The sequence below is a fragment of the Arachis hypogaea genome, chromosome 12 (genome assembly GCF_003086295.3).
Source record: "Arachis hypogaea cultivar Tifrunner chromosome 12, arahy.Tifrunner.gnm2.J5K5, whole genome shotgun sequence".
NCBI lineage: Eukaryota > Viridiplantae > Streptophyta > Magnoliopsida > Fabales > Fabaceae > Arachis > Arachis hypogaea.
The window spans coordinates 4175455-4196149 of record NC_092047.1 but is presented as its reverse complement, the minus strand read 5'-3'; the positions used below and the strand labels follow the sequence as shown (position 1 = coordinate 4196149).

At 32.4% G+C, this 20695-nt stretch overlaps 1 protein-coding gene and 1 pseudogene across 2 annotated transcripts; one reads left to right on the top strand and one right to left on the bottom strand.

Moving 5' to 3' along the window:
- Positions 1–1722: 1722 nt before the first annotated feature.
- Positions 1723–2475, top strand: LOC112726469 (uncharacterized; annotated as a pseudogene).
- Positions 2476–5533: 3058 nt separating this feature from the next.
- Positions 5534–18049, bottom strand: LOC112726468 (putative disease resistance protein RGA3). 2 transcript variants are annotated; one of them, XM_029290507.2, is made up of 4 exons: positions 17854–18049; positions 17402–17476; positions 6638–9040; positions 5534–5746 (listed from the first exon to the last, which is right to left on the bottom strand). In XM_029290507.2, the coding sequence occupies exons 3-4, from the start codon at positions 9017–9019 to the stop codon at positions 5738–5740; spliced, it is 2391 nt and encodes a 796-aa protein (XP_029146340.1). In that variant the 5' UTR covers positions 9020–9040; positions 17402–17476; positions 17854–18049; the 3' UTR covers positions 5534–5737. The 2 variants fall into 2 exon arrangements, with proteins under 2 accessions (XP_029146340.1, XP_072064650.1); XM_072208549.1 differs by having other exon boundaries at positions 6638–8979; positions 17854–17990.
- Between the last annotated feature and the right edge of the window lie 2646 nt (positions 18050–20695).

Sequence of the window (20695 nt, the reverse complement as noted above, 5' to 3'; positions counted from 1 at the left end):
AGACGAAGAGGAAGAAGAATGGTTCGAAGCGTGTTTTGAGCGTTAGTTTTAATTGAACTTGTAAGGCTTACAAGCCTTAATCGCTTGTATGCCAAGAATTACTCATACTGAATATATATGAGATTTTAATTCACTTATGTAAAGGTATTAACTGTCAATTCTTAAATATTTAAACAAAATATTTCTAATTTTTTTAGATTATTAGTATAAACTCGACTAAATAAAAAGAGAAACAAAACTAGCTAACATATAACAGTTATGTATTTTTTTTGGTATTGCAAACATGGATAACATAGCCTCCAAAAAATAGTTTCAAACAAGAGAAACAACAACTTAATCTAACAATAAAAAAACTATACATCCAAAATAAAACAACAATTAGTAATTTCTTTTGACCACCAATGTTACCATTGTACCCATTTAGTGAAATTGCTTGCAATATTAGAGATTAGCCAAGTACGAATTCTCCTAAGTCAACATTTTAACTTATTACATCAACATTTAATTTATGATATTATCACTTATTTAACAAAACCTCTTAACAGCAATGACTAATAGAAACCTCTTTTATGTTTTAAGTAACACGTATTTTATAAAATCTAAAGCATATTTTAAGCCTAAAATATTTAATTTAATTTGAATATTTATTTTATTTGTAAAAATGGACAAATAAAGTAGTTATTGAATATAAGTTTCTGCAGGGTAAGGTCAAATTTAATTGCAAATCTTTAAACAATAACACCCACTTAAAATTTGAATAAACCTATAAAGAAATTTAGAATAATAATTTAAACTTAAGATATTCAAACTTCAAACTCAATACTTGTACGCGTACATAGCTTTTATTCAGTTTTAGGAGAAGATGGCACATACAAAAACAATAGAAGCACACAAATTAAATTAAGGTGGTCATTATGTGAAGATATATCATTTTGACCATTGGATAATAGATTGTAGGGTTTGATCTTATTTGAAATAAAAATGTTATCTTTATTTAAAATATTACAAAATAAATAAGTTACACTTTTTAAACAAGGATCATCATGAAAAGATGTTTTTAACATCTTCATAGGAGTAGCTGCCTTAAATTAAAAGCATACATAAAGTTGTAGCTAAAAACATGATCCAACTAGCCAAAAAAGCAATTAGAACACAATCATTATAGACTTATTTGGGTGAATTTTTAAGAAAAAATCTTTTTTCGAGTTATTTTTTTTTAAAAGATTTTATGAAAAAGTAAAATAATTTTATATTTGGATATCTCATGCAAAAAGATCTTTTTATTTATCAATTATATTTGAATATAACAATATAAAAGGACATATTTATTTATTTATTATATAAAAAAGATCTTTTTTTTTTTAAAGAAAAAAATATCTTTTATTTTTCTAGTGCTTTTATTTTTACTACTAAAAATTTGTCAAACACATTAAAAAATAAAAAAAATCTTTTTTCATTAAAAAAGATCTTTTTTATCAAAATAATAACACACAAACAAACATTATATTAGGCAAAGACATTACACAAAGATAATGTTATTTTTATTATCTTTTTTTTCCTTCATATCTTTTATTTAATTTTCATCCTTTATCTTCATCGTTTTGGTCAACAAAATCGATCTGCTATAATTCAAGGTAGATCAATCGGAAAATAGATTAGTGCTTATGAAATTGTTCGAATATAATTAGGATCAATTAGCATATCTGAATATTTGATTCTCCAATGAAAGAGACTTGGCATGGACATGAGGAATCAGAGCTTTCACCCCCAAGGAAACGGCAGAAGGATGTTGCAAGAGGGAGTTCTCACCGTCATTCACCTAGCCTTTCTGAAAAGTCCAATGCAGCACCTGTCAGTGACAGAAAAACAGGTTTGATTTCTGGTAAAGATATCAGAAAAGAGATTGACAAAAAGAAGAAGGATGATTTGATGAGATTTAAAATGATGAATCCTTCAATCAGTGGGCGTGGTGCTGAACCAGTGTATCGTGATAAAGTAAAAGGAGTACGCATTTCCAAGGAAGAATACTTGAAGTCAAAACAGAAAGTAGAAGAAAAGCCAAAGGAGAAGGAAATAGAATGGGGCAAGGGCTTGGCTCAGAAGAGGGAAGCTGAGGCTAGGATGAAGGAACTAGAAATCGAGAAGGACAAGCCTTTTGCACGCAGCAGGAACGATCCAGAACTTGACAACATGCTCAAAGATAGATTAAGATGGGGTGATCCTATGGCACATTTGGTAAAGAAAAAATATACAGAGCCTGTTCTTCCGGATTTGGGAGAAGGTGAGAATATGAAAGAATCAGGTTTTGTTGTTCCGCAATTGAAAAGAGGTTTAGATGCTGCACCAAATCGCTATGGGATAAGGCCGGGGCGACATTGGGATGGAGTTGATCGTAGTAATGGTTTTGAGAAGGAAAAAGAGAACAAATGAGAGGCAAGCTCGAGACCCAAAAGTTTGAGTCTTTGAGGTGACTAGCGCAGCAACATAGCTTTAATTTCTTTCACTTCTAAAAGAAAATGGGACATACAATCAAAATTCCCTGAGATTTAAATTTAAAAAACAATCAAAATAAAACATTTGAATCTATTTTAACTTTTTATTTTAATTCTCTTCTTTTATTTTATTCAAAAAAAATTACTTTAGTCTTTTTCTCTCCTCTCTAATCCAATCAGTGAACATCATCTCATTGCCACCTCAAAATGTCGCGCCTCCACCACCGTACAGCCCCGCCACTCGCCACGATGCTGACGCCCTGCCGCAACGCTAGCCTGAGGCAGAGACTCCGATTGCGACATTGATTTAAATTTTTGGGCATCAACTCCCAAACTCATGCGGAGCGGTTAGAAACCAGAAGGAGCAGATGGAGTTTCTAACCAGGCTAAGCGACGGTGATGGAGGTGTTGCGAAACCAGGAAGCCACAGCGATGGAGGTGGGTTGATGGTGGAGGTGGATCTCGGTTTCTCCGGGCCACAGCGACAGCGGCAGTCATGAGAACCACGGATGAGCACTTGAGCAGTAGCAGCCATGAGGATCAAAACTATGGCAGTGGTTTCTCTACAGCTTGAGTGCGGGTGTTTGCAAGCTTCAACGATGGCAGGTCATAATAGAGACACACGAACTACGGGAAAGGATAAAGTTAGATCCGGATCGAGTAGGATTTGAATCGATAGGGGTTAATTTTCTGTTTGTTTGGATAGATTGGGTGTGTTTGAAATTTAAATTTAAATATAAATTTAAATAGTTAAATATAATTTAATTTTTAAAATAATTAGACAATTCTAATAATCCTAAAATGGTATATTTTTATTTTTTATAATTAAAATAAAATGAGTTGTGCTCTTTTTAAAATTAAATTAAAATAAATTTTTAATTCAAATTAAATAACTTTAATTTTAAAAAGTAATATAAATTTTGAATCTTTTAAACAATTAAACAACTCTTATTTTAAAAAAATATTTTTATCTTTTTAAAATTAATTACAAAATTATTTTATTTTTTATAATTAAATTAAATTTTTAATTAAAATTAAATAAATGTAATATTAAAAGATATTTTATTTTTAAAATTAATAATAAAAAATAATTTTTTTTATCTTTTTAGTTTTTTATTTTTGTAATAATTTAATATCAACTAAAAAATAAAATAAATTCAAATTAAAATAATAAAATAAAAAGATTGTAACTAAATAAAATTTTGATGAGACACCAACAAAACAAAATTTTGATGTTATTATTATTTTTTTTTTTGAAAAATATAACCGAAAGAATAATAGATTGAAGAATTTTGGTGCGTAAAAAATTAAAGTAAGATTACTAGTTATTACTATTATTATTTGTTAGTATCGCATACAAAATATATATACATAAATTAGTATAGTAATCAATATCTACTATAAGACGAGCTATGGCCATATCCATATAGGCTCAATTTTTTAGAAATGGGGGCATGTGTGTGCTTTGCTCCGATATGATTTAGGGGTGAAACAGACATATTTGTGGGACAGAATTTTTGTCGGTGTGGACAAAAAGAAATCGGACCCTGCGTTTTTTTTTTAATCTTAAATTTTTAGTAACAAATCGAAGGGTCCGATTTGTTTGAGTGAGAGATGAAAATTCGTATGCATGAAATCGGACCCAACGATATCACAAGGAAGAATTTTGCATGCAACTCGGAGGGTCCGAATTCCACTCCAAGCAGATACAAACGCAAAGAAATCGGACCGTGGGTTTTGCTTGCTGTCCTCGAAGGGTCCGAGTTCCTCCTACCCTGAACCCACATTTTTGTTAGACACCTCCCACCCCCATATCATTCTCATACACCAGCATGGGTCCAATATCAATATTAAAAAGCGTATCCATATATACCTATACTTCCCAGATTTGTTAAATTGTCACAATGCTTCAGAAATTAATATTTAAAATTAAAGCGTTTAAATTTCGTTGGTTTTTAAGATCCTCTAAAATCTGATATATATATATATATATATTGATTTACCTAAAATTGAACTAGTTTTAAGTTGGAGTGTTAATTAACCATACGGATAAGAGAGAAAATAGGGTTATTTTCTGCCTTGTTCCCCAAGGCTCAAGTTCTGACATCTTACTGTACAAGTTGCATTTGATGACGTGTCAAATCCTCATTGGTTCTAACTGAGCAAAACGAATAACTACTTTCTAAGGAATCTCAGGTGGTTACAAACGTAGAAATCTTTCTGCGTATTTAAAAGCACCCGCTAGGAGTTCAGTTGAACTCATCACAATAATATTCATTATTCAGTTATTGATGATGGTCCTTTTTTTATTCCCAAAACAATGACATTAAAAACAAATGCACTTTTGTTGTTTCAAAAGAATTTGCCAAAAACAAGATTGTCTTCGTGCATGGTTTTGCTTCTTCGAGACATGATACTGCCATTGCACATTGCAGATATCCTTCGTTCCGTATTTCTTCCTTTCATATTCACTATTTCTTTTAAAATAACTTTATATTTTTATTTTTTGTTTTAAAATTTTAAAATTACTAAAAATAAAAATACCAATTAAACTGCCCCTAAATTTGAGATAGTTTAATTTTCATGAGAGCTGAGTAATATGCAATGGTGGTGAACCATGTTAGAAATTAATTAAACTTCATGCATGCTATTAATCATAAATAGATCAATATTGTAAATGCTAATATGTATCTTGTCTTTCTCATCAAAGAAATAAAATAAAATGGCATTTTTGTTATGAAAAATGAAATCACATATAACATGTAATTTATAAAATTTAAAAGCATATTTTAAGCCTAAAATATTTTAATATAAATTGCCTATCTTTTTTATTTGTAAAGATGAACATAATAAAGAAGTTGAATATAACTCTATAAGTTTTTTACAAGGAGAAATTTTTAATTAAAATTTGAATAAGCTTATAGAGGAATTTAGAATAATTATTTAAACTTAACATAAAAGTTCAAACTCAACACTTATACTTATACGTACATATTTGTTCAGTTTTAAAAGAAAACGGGACATACGAAAGCACAATCGAAGCACACAAATGAAAGCATTTATAAAGTAGTTGTAGCTAAAGACATGATCTGAGTTGCCAAACAAAGCAATTATTAGAACACAACCATTACACAAAGATAATACTATTGTTATCATATGTTTTCTTCATATCTTTTATTCAATCTTCATCTTCATCAACTTCATCATCATCATATCATCAACGTGCGTTAACATCAACTTCACCATTAATAAATCTGCAATAATTCAAGGCCAGTAGACTAGTGCTTATGAAAGTAACTTGAGCTTTAATTCAACCATGCATGCATATATATACTAATTAATACAATTAAATTATTTTATAATATTCTAAATTTCCATTTTCTGTCAATTGACAATAAAAAAGTATTTCACTATCCAAAAACAAAGATCCTATAATCACAATAATAAAAAAATTTTGTGCTCTATTTAAATAATATATAGGCAATATTCAAATGGTAAAGAGTTCGTTATTCATTCTTTGTATTTCACATAATAATGAGCTTATTGTGCTTTTCAATACAATAATTCATATATACGTAGTAATTGAAAGAGTTACCATTAGCGGTAATATTAAGATTCATAACTAAAATTCAAGACATGTGCTGCAGGCATAATAATGTGAATCGATTTCATGTTTATTTGGAAAGATTATTAAAAAGAAATTCCAACAGACTAACAGAAGGGATTTGTTTTTTTCATTTAATAAAATCAAACTAAAGCGAATGTATAGTAAAAAATAAAATAAAATAAGATTGATTTTAATATCTTAATATCATCATTTTCTTAAAATTAAAATGAAACATGTTTAGGATATTTATAACTTATATATATTATATTGCATTTTCAAAATTTGGAAGTATTCCATATTATAATGACTAATTAGTTCATTCTACGATGCCTTTTATATATAAATTACACACAATTATTTAGAAAGAAAATTAGATTGTCAATTTAAAAAGTTTTAGAATTAATTATAACTCTAACTGGTTAATTAAAAATCTAACAATAATTAATTATTCATGCATCATAATGATGATGATGATGATGATGATAAAAACCAGTATGGTTATATTTGTAATATTATGAGATAGATTATTTGAACTAACCTCACAGTGTGGGATTTTAGCCATTTGGGGCCAATATGGACCTGTCTGCTTATTGTACCTTTCATATAATGTAGGACAATCATATATCGATAAATACTGAAGATTATGAGTTTGATCCATGTTGGGAAGAGATGACAATTCCTTACAATCATAGATGTAAAGTTCTTCAAGAGAGGTCATCGGCCTTGTGGGCAATGATTTTATCCCTGTTGTCCTTATTCTCAAATATCGCAATTTAGTAGCTCTTTCAAGCCATTTTGGTAAAGCATCTAACTTTTCTGATCCATAGATAAAGAATACTTGAAGGTTTAAATTCACATGTTGCTTTCCTTCTTCCTCTTCATCCTCAAAATTCACCAGATCTTCACACCAAAGAAAAAACAGCTTCTTTAAAGTAGTCAAGCGACTAACAGCACTTGGTACGGACACTAGCTTTGGACAACGAAGATACAAGAATTTGAGTTGTTGGAAGCGCCCTATGTTCATTGAGGACAAACTTGTAATTTTTGTCTCCATCATAAACAAATATTGAAGATAGATGAGATTTTTCATGTTTTTGGGAAACCCATCAAGGCGCAAAATCTGCAAATTTTGCATCTTACAAATGGAATCAGTTAACTTTTTCAAACTAGGACGATTTTCAAGATAGAGAAATCTCAAGTGCTTCTTCATTGTGACAAAGCAATCATCAGACAACGAGCTCAACTCCATATCTTCTGTTAGTTCCAACACCCTCAGATAGTTGAACTTGTTAGAGGTCCATTCTATGGATGCTTCTTGTTGTCCCTCATGTATAACGGTTCTTGTCTTGCTCGACTTTTTCATTGTTAATTGTGCAACATCATGTACAAGATCATGCATTTTGAGTTTTTTAAATGTCATTAAATTTTTGAAATCAAGGAAGGGGTCAGAATCTCCTTCAATTTGAAGTAAAGATGCTGAAACAAGCTTCTTAATATACAACTCCCCAATATCTTCTGCATCTTCTTCTTCGCGTGTAGGTTGGAGGAGTCCATGAGCCATCCAGAACATAATCAACTCAATAAGCAAGTACTCATAATCCTTTGGAAAACAAGAGCAGTATGAAAAACATAGCTTTACTTGTGGTGGCAAGTGATTGTAACTCAATTTGAGTGATGGCAAAATGTCAGTTTCTTCTTGATTGAGATTCCACACCTCACTATCCCTTATTTTTCTCCACTCATTTTCATCATGAGATTTTGATCTAAGCAAGCAACCCAAAGTTGTTATAGCCAAGGGTACTCCTTTGCATCTTTTAACAATTTGCTCCCCAATTTGCTTTAGCCTTGGGTACTTCTCTTCTTCCTTCTCTTCTTGAAATGCACATTTTGCAAACAGCCTCCAACATTCATTCTCAGGAAGTTCTTTTAACTTCATTGAAAGAATACCCCCCACAATGTCAGCAACTTTTTGGCTACGAGTGGTCACTATAATTTTGCTGCCTTTGTGACCACCTGCTTCTAACAAGTGATTTCTCAATTCATCCCATTTGCTGTGGTTTTCATTCCAAACATCGTCTAACACGAGTAAGAATTTTTTACCATGCAACATTTCATTGAGAAGAGATATCATATATTCCAAACTAGAATTTGCATCCACCACATTCTCTCTCTTTGAGGCCGCATGAATGATTCTTCGTATTAGCTTCTTGACATCAAAATCATCAGATACACACACCCATATTAAGGGATCAAAATGCTCATTCACTCGGGTATCATTGTAAACCATTTGTGCAAGTGTAGTCTTTCCCAAACCTCCAATCCCAACAACTGAGATCACATCAATACCATTAGCTTGTGATTTTTGTGTCATCAATGAATTTATAATCTCCTCTTTCTCTTCAAGTCTACCAGACACACGGAAAGACAATGAAGAAGCAGTCTCTCGCCATGGTAAATTGTGCTCTAGAGCTGGAGTGTTGACATGTTGTTCAACTATACCCAAGTCTCTCCCTTCTCTTATTTTTTCATCCATCTTCTGTTTCATATCTTTGATTTTGTGGGCCATTCTGATGCGAAATGCAAGTGGATTACTTGTATATGAGAAGAACCGGCGGACCTTCGTGCAAATGCTTCCATACATTTTGATCACTTCATTAAGTTTTGCTTCATACTCTATTTCATCTAATATGTCACCAGCGTCATCAAATGCCTCTCTGAGTTGCTTCAACCACTCATCTATACTGCAGTTTTTTGCTTGCTTGTTCTCAGCATCTATGAGATATGCATTGATGGTTCTCAAAGAACTTTCAAAGTTTTTTACATCATCTTTAAGACCACATGCCAGAGCAATCTCTTGAAAAGATTTTGTTGCTAGATTGCCTAAGAGTGTTGATGCCACACCAGAAACAACATCAGCCATTGGAGAATTAGTGAAAACAACCTAGCAAAAAAGTATAAGATGGAAAAGAAAGGTTAACCACACAAAGGGAAAAAAATACAATTGCACAATGTAAACATTACTAGTAAAGTAGTTAATTTCCTACTTAATGAAAAAACAACGTTGTATACTATAACATAAAAAATCTCGTAATAAAATATAAGTGGTTTATTCTTTGAGCTATTAAAATCGATTTGGTATAGTCAATTTGGTCACACTACTTGACGAGCATATCTGTTGTCTGATTCTTGCTCGAAATTGGAAGTAATTTGACCAAACCGGATGCAGCTCTCTCGCAAACCACATGACAATCAGCATCAATGTCTGGATATGAGGCCTAATCAATGTTAGTAAAGCCTTTCAAACTAAGATCAGGTGAGACATGGAATAGAACTCCAGTAGCAGGGGTGTTTTTAAGGTACGTGAGAACTTAAATTGCTGTTTGGTAGTCTACAGTGGTGGGAGAATCAAGGCATTGAGTTAATTTGCCAATAGCATAGCAAATATCAGGTTGTATTGTTGTCAAATATATTAATCTATCCACTAATAGACCATAACCTAAGACATTAATGTATGGAGGAGCCACTATCTTGGATAGTTTGGATGTGTATTCCATAGGTGTACTTGCAGGTTTGGCATCACCAAGGCCATAGTCTTTCAACAAATTAGTAACATATGTGAAAAGAAAAAGCAAAATTCTTCTTTTAGTTTGAAGTCAATAAAAATGGTTACAAGTTACAAATGATACAAGTAGAGCATGATGAAATTTTAAGAAAATTAAAGAATATTATAGAACTTAAGCTTAGTCTTGAATCAAGTATAATGCAAATGGTTCTTATCAAGTTAGAAGACTCATGAAACTATTTGTAAGTTGTCCAACTTGTATAGTCAAAGTTCTAGTCAAAATTTGCAACTTGAAGATAAGTTAGTTTAGTTGTAATCTTTGACTTAGTCAAAGAATGAGTTATTACATAAGTTAATATTTATCAACTTGTCATACAATTTGATAAAGATGAACATGAAAGAAGATTCTAGTACACACACTTGTACAATTTGTGCACAACTTGATCAACTTGTATACCAAATGCACCTCCACAAAATTCTATATATAGGGGGTTAAGGCATTTGCTAATATATGCCATGTTTTTGTATAGAATTAGTGAGTGAAACTTAGAGAGAAAAGTAGTAAGGTCTCTCGTGTGTGTAATCCCTTTGTATGAATTTCTATAATGCGTAAGAGAGTATTATAGACTTCTCTATGTATTGTGAGAGATTGTAATTTTACCACTTTGTCATATTATTTTCACTATTATCTATATTCTTGTTCAGTTCCATCTATTTCTCATCCACAAATTATAGTTATGTTATTTTGTCCCTATTAACTCTGGTACCTCACAGTGGTATCAAAGATTTAGGTTCTTAGTCTTCCGCTGTAAAAGGGCAAGTTGGTGTCAGAACCATAGTGACAAAATTTAAGATCGAGAAATTCAATGGGAATAACTTTTTTCTTTGGAAAATGAAGATCAAGGCAATTTTGAGAAAGGAGAATTATAGATGGCAAGCCTACCGGCACTCCTGATGACAAGTGGAAAGAGATGGAGGGAACGCCATTGCCAATTTATACTTGGCTATAGCAGATTCTATATTATCAAGAATCTTAGAGAAACAAATAGCAAAGGAGATTTAGGAAACACCCACTAAGTTGTACGAGGCAAAGTTACTTCATAATAGGATATTCATGAAAATGAGACTTTATACTCTTCGTATGAGTGAATCTACATCGAAGACAGATCACATCAATAATCTTAATACTGTATTTTCACAACTGATAGTCATGGAGTGTCAAATTATAAAAAATGAACGTGCTGAACTTCTTCTACAAAATTTACCAGACTCGTATGATCAACTTATCATCATCACAAATAACAATATTGCTGATCAACTTCGATTTGATGATGTTGCTGCCGCTATTCTTAAAGAAGAAAGCAGGTGCAAAATAAAGATGATCGAACGGAAAGTTCTAAGCAAGCAGAAGTTTTGTCGGTGATGAGAGACAGATCAACAGAGAGTGGCTCTAGTAGAAGTCAAAGTCGTGATAGATCAAGGTCTTGAAAGAAGAACTTTACTTGTTACAATTGTGGCAAGAAAGGGCACTTGAAGAAAGATTGTTGGTTCAACAAGAAGAGCACAGAGAAAACTACTAATGCAACTACCTCACATAGTTGTGTTGCAAACACCTCTGATGATGGAGATGTCTTGTGCATCGAAGCTGCTATTGGTCATGAAGACAATAAACCACTAGCTGATGTTTGGCTATTGGATTGTGCAACAACATATCACATGACTCCACATCATGAGTGGTTTAGCACTTATGAACCTATTTCAAAAGAATCTGTACTCATGGGAGATGATCATGCTTTAGAAATTGTGGGAATCGGTATCATCAAAATTAAGATGTTTGATGATTCCATCCATACAGTTCAAAGTGTAAGACATGTGAATGGCCTGAGAAAAAAATTGTTATCCATTGGACTGTTGGATTCTTAAGGGTACAAGATTAATATTGAAAGTGGATCGTTGAATGTGACTAATGGTGCTCGTGTAATCATGAAAGCAAAACGGATAACAACCAATCTCTACTTACTTTTTGGAGATACAATTCACGATGAAGAAGCATCAGTTGCATCTGCAAACCAAGAAGACACAACGATGTTGTGGTATCACAAAATAGGCCATATGTCAGAACGTGGTCTACAGGTTCTTGCAGAGCATAATCTCCTTCCAGGGCTTAAAACGGTGAATTTACCTTTCTGTGAGCACTGTGTGATAAGCAAACAATATAAATTGAAGTTTGAAAGATCAACCGCTAGAAGCAAGCACATACTAGACTTGATTCATTCTGATGTGTGGGAATCACCAGAATTATCACCAGAATTATCACTAGTACTCAAGAAGTTTAAAGCACAAATAGAGCTCGAAATTGGAAAGAAAATAAAGTTCTTGAGGACAGACAATAGAGGAGAATACACTGATGGTGATTTCATTGCATTTTGCAAATATGAGGGTATTCAGAGGCAATTCGCAATTGCATATACACCTCGTCAAAATGGTGTTATGGAGCAGATGAACAGAACTCTTCTAGAAAGAAGTCGAGCTATGTTGCGGACTACAGGATTAGCTAAGTCTTTCTGGGCAGAAGCATTCAAAATAGCCTACTACGTGATTAACAGATCGCCATCAACAGCAATTGGGTTGAAAACTCCAATGGAGATGTGGTAGGGTAAGACACCTGATTATTCCTCTCTCTATATGTTTGGATATCCTATTTATATGATGTTTAATATCCAAGAAAGAACAAAGCTTAATCCTAAATCAAGAAAGTATATCTTCTTGGGTTATGTTGACAATGTAAAGGGGTATCGTTTGTGGGATCCCACTGTCCACAAAGTTATTGTTAATAGAGATGTTATATTTGCTGAAAACGAGTTGCAAAAGGAGCAAGAAAACAACAGTAGCACTGAAGAAACTACTACAATATACATGAATGATAAGTCTAGAGAAAATGACTCTTCTGAAGCAAAACCTGAGAAATTTGAACAAGAACAAGTTGAAGCTCGCAGAACAACACGTGAATTGAGAAAACCATCATGGCATGTCGACTATGTCATGACTTGTCATGATGCATATTGTTTTTTTATTGAAGATGAACATAAGATGTAATAACCCACATTTTTGAAAATATAAATATAAATAAGTTATAATTTATTTTATAAATTGGAGTTCTTTATTTTAGAAATTATTTTACTATAAGTAATTAAATTAATTTTATAATTATTTGAATTCAACCAAATTCATATTTTTATATATATTTTTGTTTGATGAAATATTTTACATAATTAAAACTATAATTCTAGTAATTTATTAATAATGAAAATTATATGTATATGTTAATTTGAGAAATTGATATTTTTAATTTAAAAATAGAGTTTAGTTAATAATATTATTATCGAGTTCGATATCTGTCGATATGAGTAAATATCGATACTTTTCGGTGAACTTAGATTTACTAATACTTCACCATATATCTTTCATCCTTTTGTTACTAATGTCATTTATATTAGCAACTCATATATATTATTACTTGGATTTTAATATATCCAGCTTTCATAAATATTCGTTTATGATATTCATAATTTGATTCACTGACTTAGTAGCTTGGTTTCGTGACACCCAACCCTTTCCATTTAATACTATGACACATAGCCATCAAACCACTAATTATCATCCTCATTCCATCTTCATTCATCGAAAAGCATCTGGAGAAAGAAAAGAAAGAAAATAGAGAGAGAACTTCATGGAAACAAAATTTTTTCGGCTTTGATTTCTTGAAATTCGTAACTACAATAAAAAATCTAATCAAATAAAAGTGTTTGTATCCTCCTCCTCTACACGTTGGCGTCACTTTTATTCGGTAGAAGTTGACGGTGACATAGCTCCCCTTCCCCTTGAGTTCAGCCAATTAGAGTTCTAGGAGGCACAGACGATTTCTGACATTTTCTTCTTCAGCAGCTCAATCAAAAAGCTTCTCCGAAATTTTTGTTATATTGATTTCATATGAAGGTAGGATTTAGTAATTTTATAATAATTAAATATGAATTTGATAAGTGAATGTTGGTTTGATTGATTATTGTTTGAGTTTGATTAAGTTTATGTTAAATGTTTGTTGAATTATTGTTGTTTACTTGAGATTTTGGTTCGGTTATGTATGAACAGCCAGCTGGGGTGTTTTGATGATTGTGGAGCTATTGTGATTTGGTATTTTGAGATAAATTTGATGAGGTTTGATGGCCACAAGATTAAATTAAAAGTTATGAAAAATCGGTTACCGAAAACGTTGAAAAACTAGTTAAAAATCAAGTAATTTTGATGAACTTTTGATGAGTTTGATTTGGTTCTTTGAAAAACACAAAACCCTCATGTTTTGACTATTTCGTGGCCAAAATATGATTAAGAAAAAGTTTTGGAGCTGAAAGTTAAATAAAAGAAAGTTTGTGAGTTAAAATAGAATTTTTAGAAGTTTAGTGATTAAAGTGTAATTTCTAAAAAATTTGGGGGTCAAAATGAATATTCGAAAGCTTTAAGAATTATATTAGCTTATTTTGAATTATTAAAAAAAATGATTTGATTTTGGAAGCAATTGAATTTTGAGTTGGTTTGATTTTGAAAGAGATTTAATATTTGGATTGGTTCGATTTTGTAAATGATTTTGCTGTTGGAAATGGTTTGGATGGGACCCGAGAAGGGTGGCAAGGTTCGAGTTTTAGGGGAGGTAGGTGCTACCGAAATTTTTAGAAGAATTTTGAGAAGTTTTATTTTGGTTAATTTGGATTGAAGAATTGTTTTATTTGATTTTGATTTATTTAAGAAAAGAATGAATTATGTTTGAGTTTAAATAATTTGGTTTTGAAATGAGATTGGTTGTCGCTCCCCTAAAAGTCTAGAGGCCTTGTCGAGGGATTTAACTAATATATGATTATTCTTTTGTATTTTGAAAGAAGAATTGATTTTAAGTGAAATTGTTTTGAAAGTTTTTGGAGAATGTCACAAAGAGGAGATTTAAGATTTGAATTACCGGGTAAGATGCAGTGGCGTTGTCCACTTGCTCTGGGAAATAAATGAGAAAGAAGAATGAATATGATAAATGAGACATGGTTGAGATTGATTGATGACAATTATGTATGTGTTTTCTCTCTAGTTGTAAGGATGACAGGACACCTATTCCCTCTAATGGCGATAGGGCACCTAATCCCTCTAATTGTGACAGGCACATAATCTCTCTAATGGTGACAGGGCACGTATTCCCTCTAATGGTATTAATGCGCAACAGAGAGACAGTATCCAAATTAGCTACCGGACATGTCGGGTTTAGCTATATAACCGACAAATGAGTTCATTAGCCATAGGGATAGACATTCATCATATTTGTTTGTGCATACTTCTCTATGATATGTGTTTTCTGAGATTGTGTATGTGTGCTTCTTGACTTATGATTTTTTCTATATTTCTAGTTTGTTAAAGTTGTTCGTATTATGAGGTTTGTTGCTATTGGCCATCTGTTAAAGATTGTAAGTATTCTATTGTGAAATTTCTATGTAGCAAATAATAAAATCACTACAAGACTAATATTTATTTGAGGGAGTATTTTGGTAAAGATTTTTAAAAACCTCCACAATATATCTTATTTATAGCAATTTAAAAAATCCCACACATAATTAATTAAAATTCAAAATTTTGGAAATAAATCTCATTTTTCCTTATTCCCGAAATAAAAGGCGCTGAGTTAGCTAAGAGAGTGGCTAAGGAACCCTAGGTTTTCTACCGCCATTTTCGCTGTCGTTCCCGCTGTCGTGTCCGTTGCAGTAGAGAGCTTTTGGATTGAGCCACCTCTTCTATCAATGCGTTTTCAGATCTGTTCTCTCTATACTATCGTTGCTGCCACTGCTGCCACCACAGTTTCCACCACAGTTGTCGCCACAGTTTCTGCCGTCGATGCCACCGTAGTTGTCGTGGTATAACGCATTTTCAGATCTGTTCATTCCCGAGCTCCTTCTTTAATGCCGCTTTCTCTCACTCTAATTTCTCCTTTGAACTGCCACTGGTACTTCTTTTTCTTCTTTTTCCCAATTAATTTGCTGATATTTCTTCTTTGTTAACAATAAATTCTCGCCTCCTCAGTTCTGTTGCAACTTTCGTACCGATACCCCATCTTGTTCTCTCAATTTGTGGAGGTTTTAAACTGCCACAAATGTGACTTAAAACAGTCACAAAAGTCCGATAAAAAACTCTCACTAAACACACACAAAACTCCCCACTGAATAAATTGTGGAGGTTTTTAAAAACTCCCACAAAAGATGTTGTGGCACCTCAAATTTTGGGAGTTTTAAAACCCCCCCCCCCATAAATCATTTGGTGGGGGTTATAAACGTCCACAAATAAGAAAGAAAACTGCCACAAATAAACAAAAACTTGGTAGTAAATGAACATAACTATACACTCCGACCCTACTAAGAACTCCGCAGTTCTTATCCCCTATTTCTACCCCCTTTCAGCCACAGGTGCGAAGGTTTAGTGCGGAGCTATAGGAGCATAGAAAATTATGTTTACGAGTTGAGTCGTTAGAATTTATTTTCCCTTCGTCTTATTAGTTAGAGTTTTATTCAGAGGGGTAGGTTTTGTAATTGTTTTTGTATATAATACTATAATGTATTATTAATATTAAATATGTTAATAGGCGATATTTGTTCTTGTTGAAAAATTTTTAAATTTTTAATAAAACCATCAATAGATTTACATGTAAAGGTTCATACTTTATTATTTAATATATGAAAGTTATCGTAATACCTCCGCTATCAGAGTGGCGCACCCGAAAGCGTAATATTCTGATAGTAAAAGTGTTACACAAGATATGAGAGCTTGTCCCATTCCCAAACAGAAGGAAAACAATTAGTAACAAACGGATTTACAAAATAAAGTGTGACAATCACGACTAGATAAATCACGACTAGATAGAACATTATATGTTAATAGTTTGTTTAAATGATGGTTCATGATTGTTAGTAACTTGATTAAATTTAATTGTCAACAGACTGTTGAACTTAAATGTTTAATTATCAAATGTTTTTTTTAAGTTAAATACTTTAAGAGTGGTTGTTGAGCGATTTTGAATTTGTTTAGCTCAGGCAGAGTGCTTGAGAATGTTGGTTATGGGATAAGTTCCTCAATTTATGATACCACCATGAAGATTGTGTTAGAAGATTTGAGTTTAGTCTAATAGAACTTTTAATCACTGATTTGTTGTATTTCTTTTATTTTGTCTGCTAGCTTTGATTATCTCTGTGTGTGTTTCTTTTATGTTGTCTTAATGTTGGGATTTAGACTCTTAGAGGGCTTAATTATAAGTATTTATTATATAATTGTAGAGGATTTGATTGTACAATACCTATTATTACTTTACTATTTTAGTTTATTATGTCTAGATTATTTAAGTAAATATATATATATATCTTTTATATATATGTTAAAAATTCATGACAGTTAAATTAATGCGAGTTTACTAGTTGAAATTAGGTGAATTCTATGAATTTTGTTAGATTTGTGAGTTTGACAACTTTGATATGAACTTAGGAAAGACAAATTTATATAATATAATTATACAAATGGCGAAGGTTAAAAACTATATATTAAGAAACTTTATGACTTAATATAGTAATAGTCAAAATTTTATCATTTATTTTATTCTCATTATAAACCATCGTTCTAATGTGAAATAATATACTAACAAAGAATGAAGGACGAGATACAAACCTGGTAAGTTATAATATAATCTCCAAATTAAACCTGATAATCCAAGTGAACCTTCAAGAATCTTAGGACTCAAATCTAATTGCCACAATAGAAGAAGGAACCAAATCATGATTATTTCAACATTGCTAATAGAGGTAGAACATATGCTCAAAATAGACCAAGTGTTATTAAGATGTGTGTGTATTTGTACATTTCATATATATATATAAAAGATTTAACATGAAATTGAAAGGGGTGTTAGCTAATTCACTTCAAGTATTTATTGATAATCCATTAAAAAATAACTAGTTTTTTGTGTTTAATGCATTGAATTTTAATTTAAAAATTATTTATCCATGAAATTTACTACTTTAATAACCTTAACAAATGTTTTTAGGATGGTCGTCATCACTGGTACAAATAATAATAATAATAATAATAATTGCACATTGTAGAGAAAAAAAATCACTTACAGAAGAGTCAAATTTGTGTGTCACGTATAAATTGAGGCGAAAATAATGTATGATAAGTTGCTGAATGGAATTAATTAAGAGTAAGAGTTTAATTTGAGAATGGGATAGATGAGGTGCTGAGAATGAGAGAAGGGACTTTGTTCTTTGCAGGATAACATAAATTAAAAGAAGAGCAATTATATTATGCTTTCCTTTTGAAATCATACAAAACGGTTCTTAACAGAATATATCATAAAGCACGCAAAATAAATAACTTGGATGATTTTTTCATCAAAGTATATACTATATAAAATGGGATTCTAAACCTTCTCAATCAGAAAGGTATACGAACTTTTCAAAGTAGTAATACATAACATATGAACTTTACTCTACTAATAATTATTGTTTTTTTTTATCCCATTATATATATATAATGTCAATCTTATTGATGATCAATAATGACACCCAATTAAATTATGACAACCAATTAAAAATAGAATATACTTAATGTGAGACATTTAGAATAATTAAAACATAATTTGTAAGACCCATAATTTTCAAAAAAATATTATTATGAGTTAATTTCAATTCATTTATAAATTAAAGACTTTATTTTAGAAATTATTTTACTAGAAGTAATTAAATCAAGTTTTGACAATCAAATTAGAAATTTTACTCAATTTTATAGTTATTGAATACTTTTCTATATTTAAATTATACAGCTTAACAGTTACAAAAAAATAAGAATTTCATACGATTTAGTTAAGTAATTGAGATTCTAAAATTTAATACTTTAATTTTATAAACAAAGAAAATTAATTATATTGTCTTTAATTTTAAATTAAAATATTTGATTAAATGTTAATTAGTAAATTAATAATCAAATAACATTTTCAAAATAATTTTAATAGATTAAATTAGGTTTTAAACTAATACTCTATACCCCTAATTTTATTAAAATTACCTAAACTTTCCTAATCCTAACTTTCTAACCCACCGTCATTCCCTTCCCCCAAACCTAATACCTAAACTACTTCAGGGAACAAGGAACAATACAAAAGAGAGAAAGAAAGGAAAATAGAAAGGGAAAATGGGAAAAAGAAAGAAAGAAAGAAACGTTGAGGGAGAGAGGGAGAAACGAAACACAGTTAGAGAAGAGAGAAGAGGGGGACGGCTAGCACTGGTGGCCCGGGCTGCTCGCCGCCATCGCTCGTTAGCACCGACGCGGAGGAGAGAGCCGAGAGGAGAAGAGGGGAAGAAGGCGCACCGGCGTTGTTGGGTCTCGCCGCCACCGCCACCGTCGCGTCCTCACCGAACCTTGGAGGAAGACCACGCCGTTAAGCCGCTTCACCGCCGAACATGTCCAACCGTGTCACCGCCGTCGGATCTGTCATCGCGCCGCCGAGGAAGAGAAGAGGAAGACCCGTGAGAGAGGGAAAGCGTCAGGAGAGAGGAGGAGCCCGCGGGAGAGGAGCTTGTTGCCGCCGCTGCCATGGCTTCCTTGCCGTCGCCGTGGTTGGGTAGTCACCGGAGGGAGCCGTTGCTGTCAGCACCGCCGTCGGGGTTACCGCCGCCTCTGCCGCCGGAGAACACCTCTGCCGCCACTGAGATCTGCTGCCGGTAAGGTTTTAAGTTGGTTTTTGCTTTCTTTGAATTTCCGGGAGCTTAATCATCGCTGTATGTTTGTTTCAGTTGCCGATGCCGGAGTTCTGGTCGCCGCTGCCGTTCGAGGTGGCTGCCGGAGCTGCCGCTAAACCAATTCAGCGACCACCGCTGTTTCATTTTCTTAGTTTGGTAAGTATTTACGTTTCGGAAAGCCGTGTTAATATTCTGTTATGTTTGGTTATAAACTCTGAGATTCTGGTAACGTAGGGTTGTGTTTTGAGCATTGCATGTTGCTTTTAAGTTGCTGTGAGTGCTGCAAAAGTGATCAGGGACTGAGTTTGCGGTTGCTGTTGGTTTCGGGTTAAGAGAAATGGTTTCGTTGACGCATTTTAAGTTATGGTTTCGACGAGTCGAGGTAGGGGTTTTTCTTAAAATCTAATTTATATTACAGAGTTGTGATAAATAGATATTAATGTGAGAGAACATATGCCTGTGATTATAATTGCCTTCTGAATGTGGTTGTTTGCTGGACTGAATGACTGATTGCTTGACTGCTTGAGTAGTTTGTGATTGCTGAAAAGAAATTAGTTTGAAAGGTTATTTAGTTGATTATTATGAGAAATGGCTTTTCTTGGTTTTGAAGCTATTTTTGATGATGTAAAAGAATTGGCTTTGGAAATGGTTTAATTTTGAGTTAGTGACTTTATAAATGATTTAGTATTTGAGCTGGTCTGATTTTAAAAAGAGATTTATTATGGGCACTGATTCGCTTTGAAAATTATTTGATGTTGGAACTAGCCGAATCTTGGAAAATGATTGAGGTTTTGGAAAGGTTTGAGAAATGTTTGGATGGGACCCGAAAAGGGTGGCAGAATCCGAGTTTTAGAGGAGATGCTGTCGAAATTTTATAAAATTAGAAGTTTCATTTGAAGTAGTTATTTTAAAAGGTTTAATTTTAAGCATTAAATAATGATTTAAGAATACTTCATTTATCAAAGAAGGATGATGAGGATTGATTTGAAATATGATTTTTGAATGAATTTGGAAATGGATATGGATTGACGAATGATGATAATATTGAGAATGGCTTAGATATTGATGAATGATGAATGAATTATTTATATGGCTTATGAATTTGAAATATCTGAGATACGAGGTTCCCTGGATTAAGTGCCGTGGCTTGCCACCACGTGTACCAGGTTGAAAACTCGATACTCTGTTGACCCTACGACGTAAGTGTGACCGGGCACTATATAAA

Excerpts from the sequence above, each read along its gene's own strand:
- LOC112726468 (XM_029290507.2), bottom strand. The coding sequence starts at position 9,019 with ATGGCTGATGTTGTTTCTGGTGTGGCATCAACACTCTTAGGCAATCTA.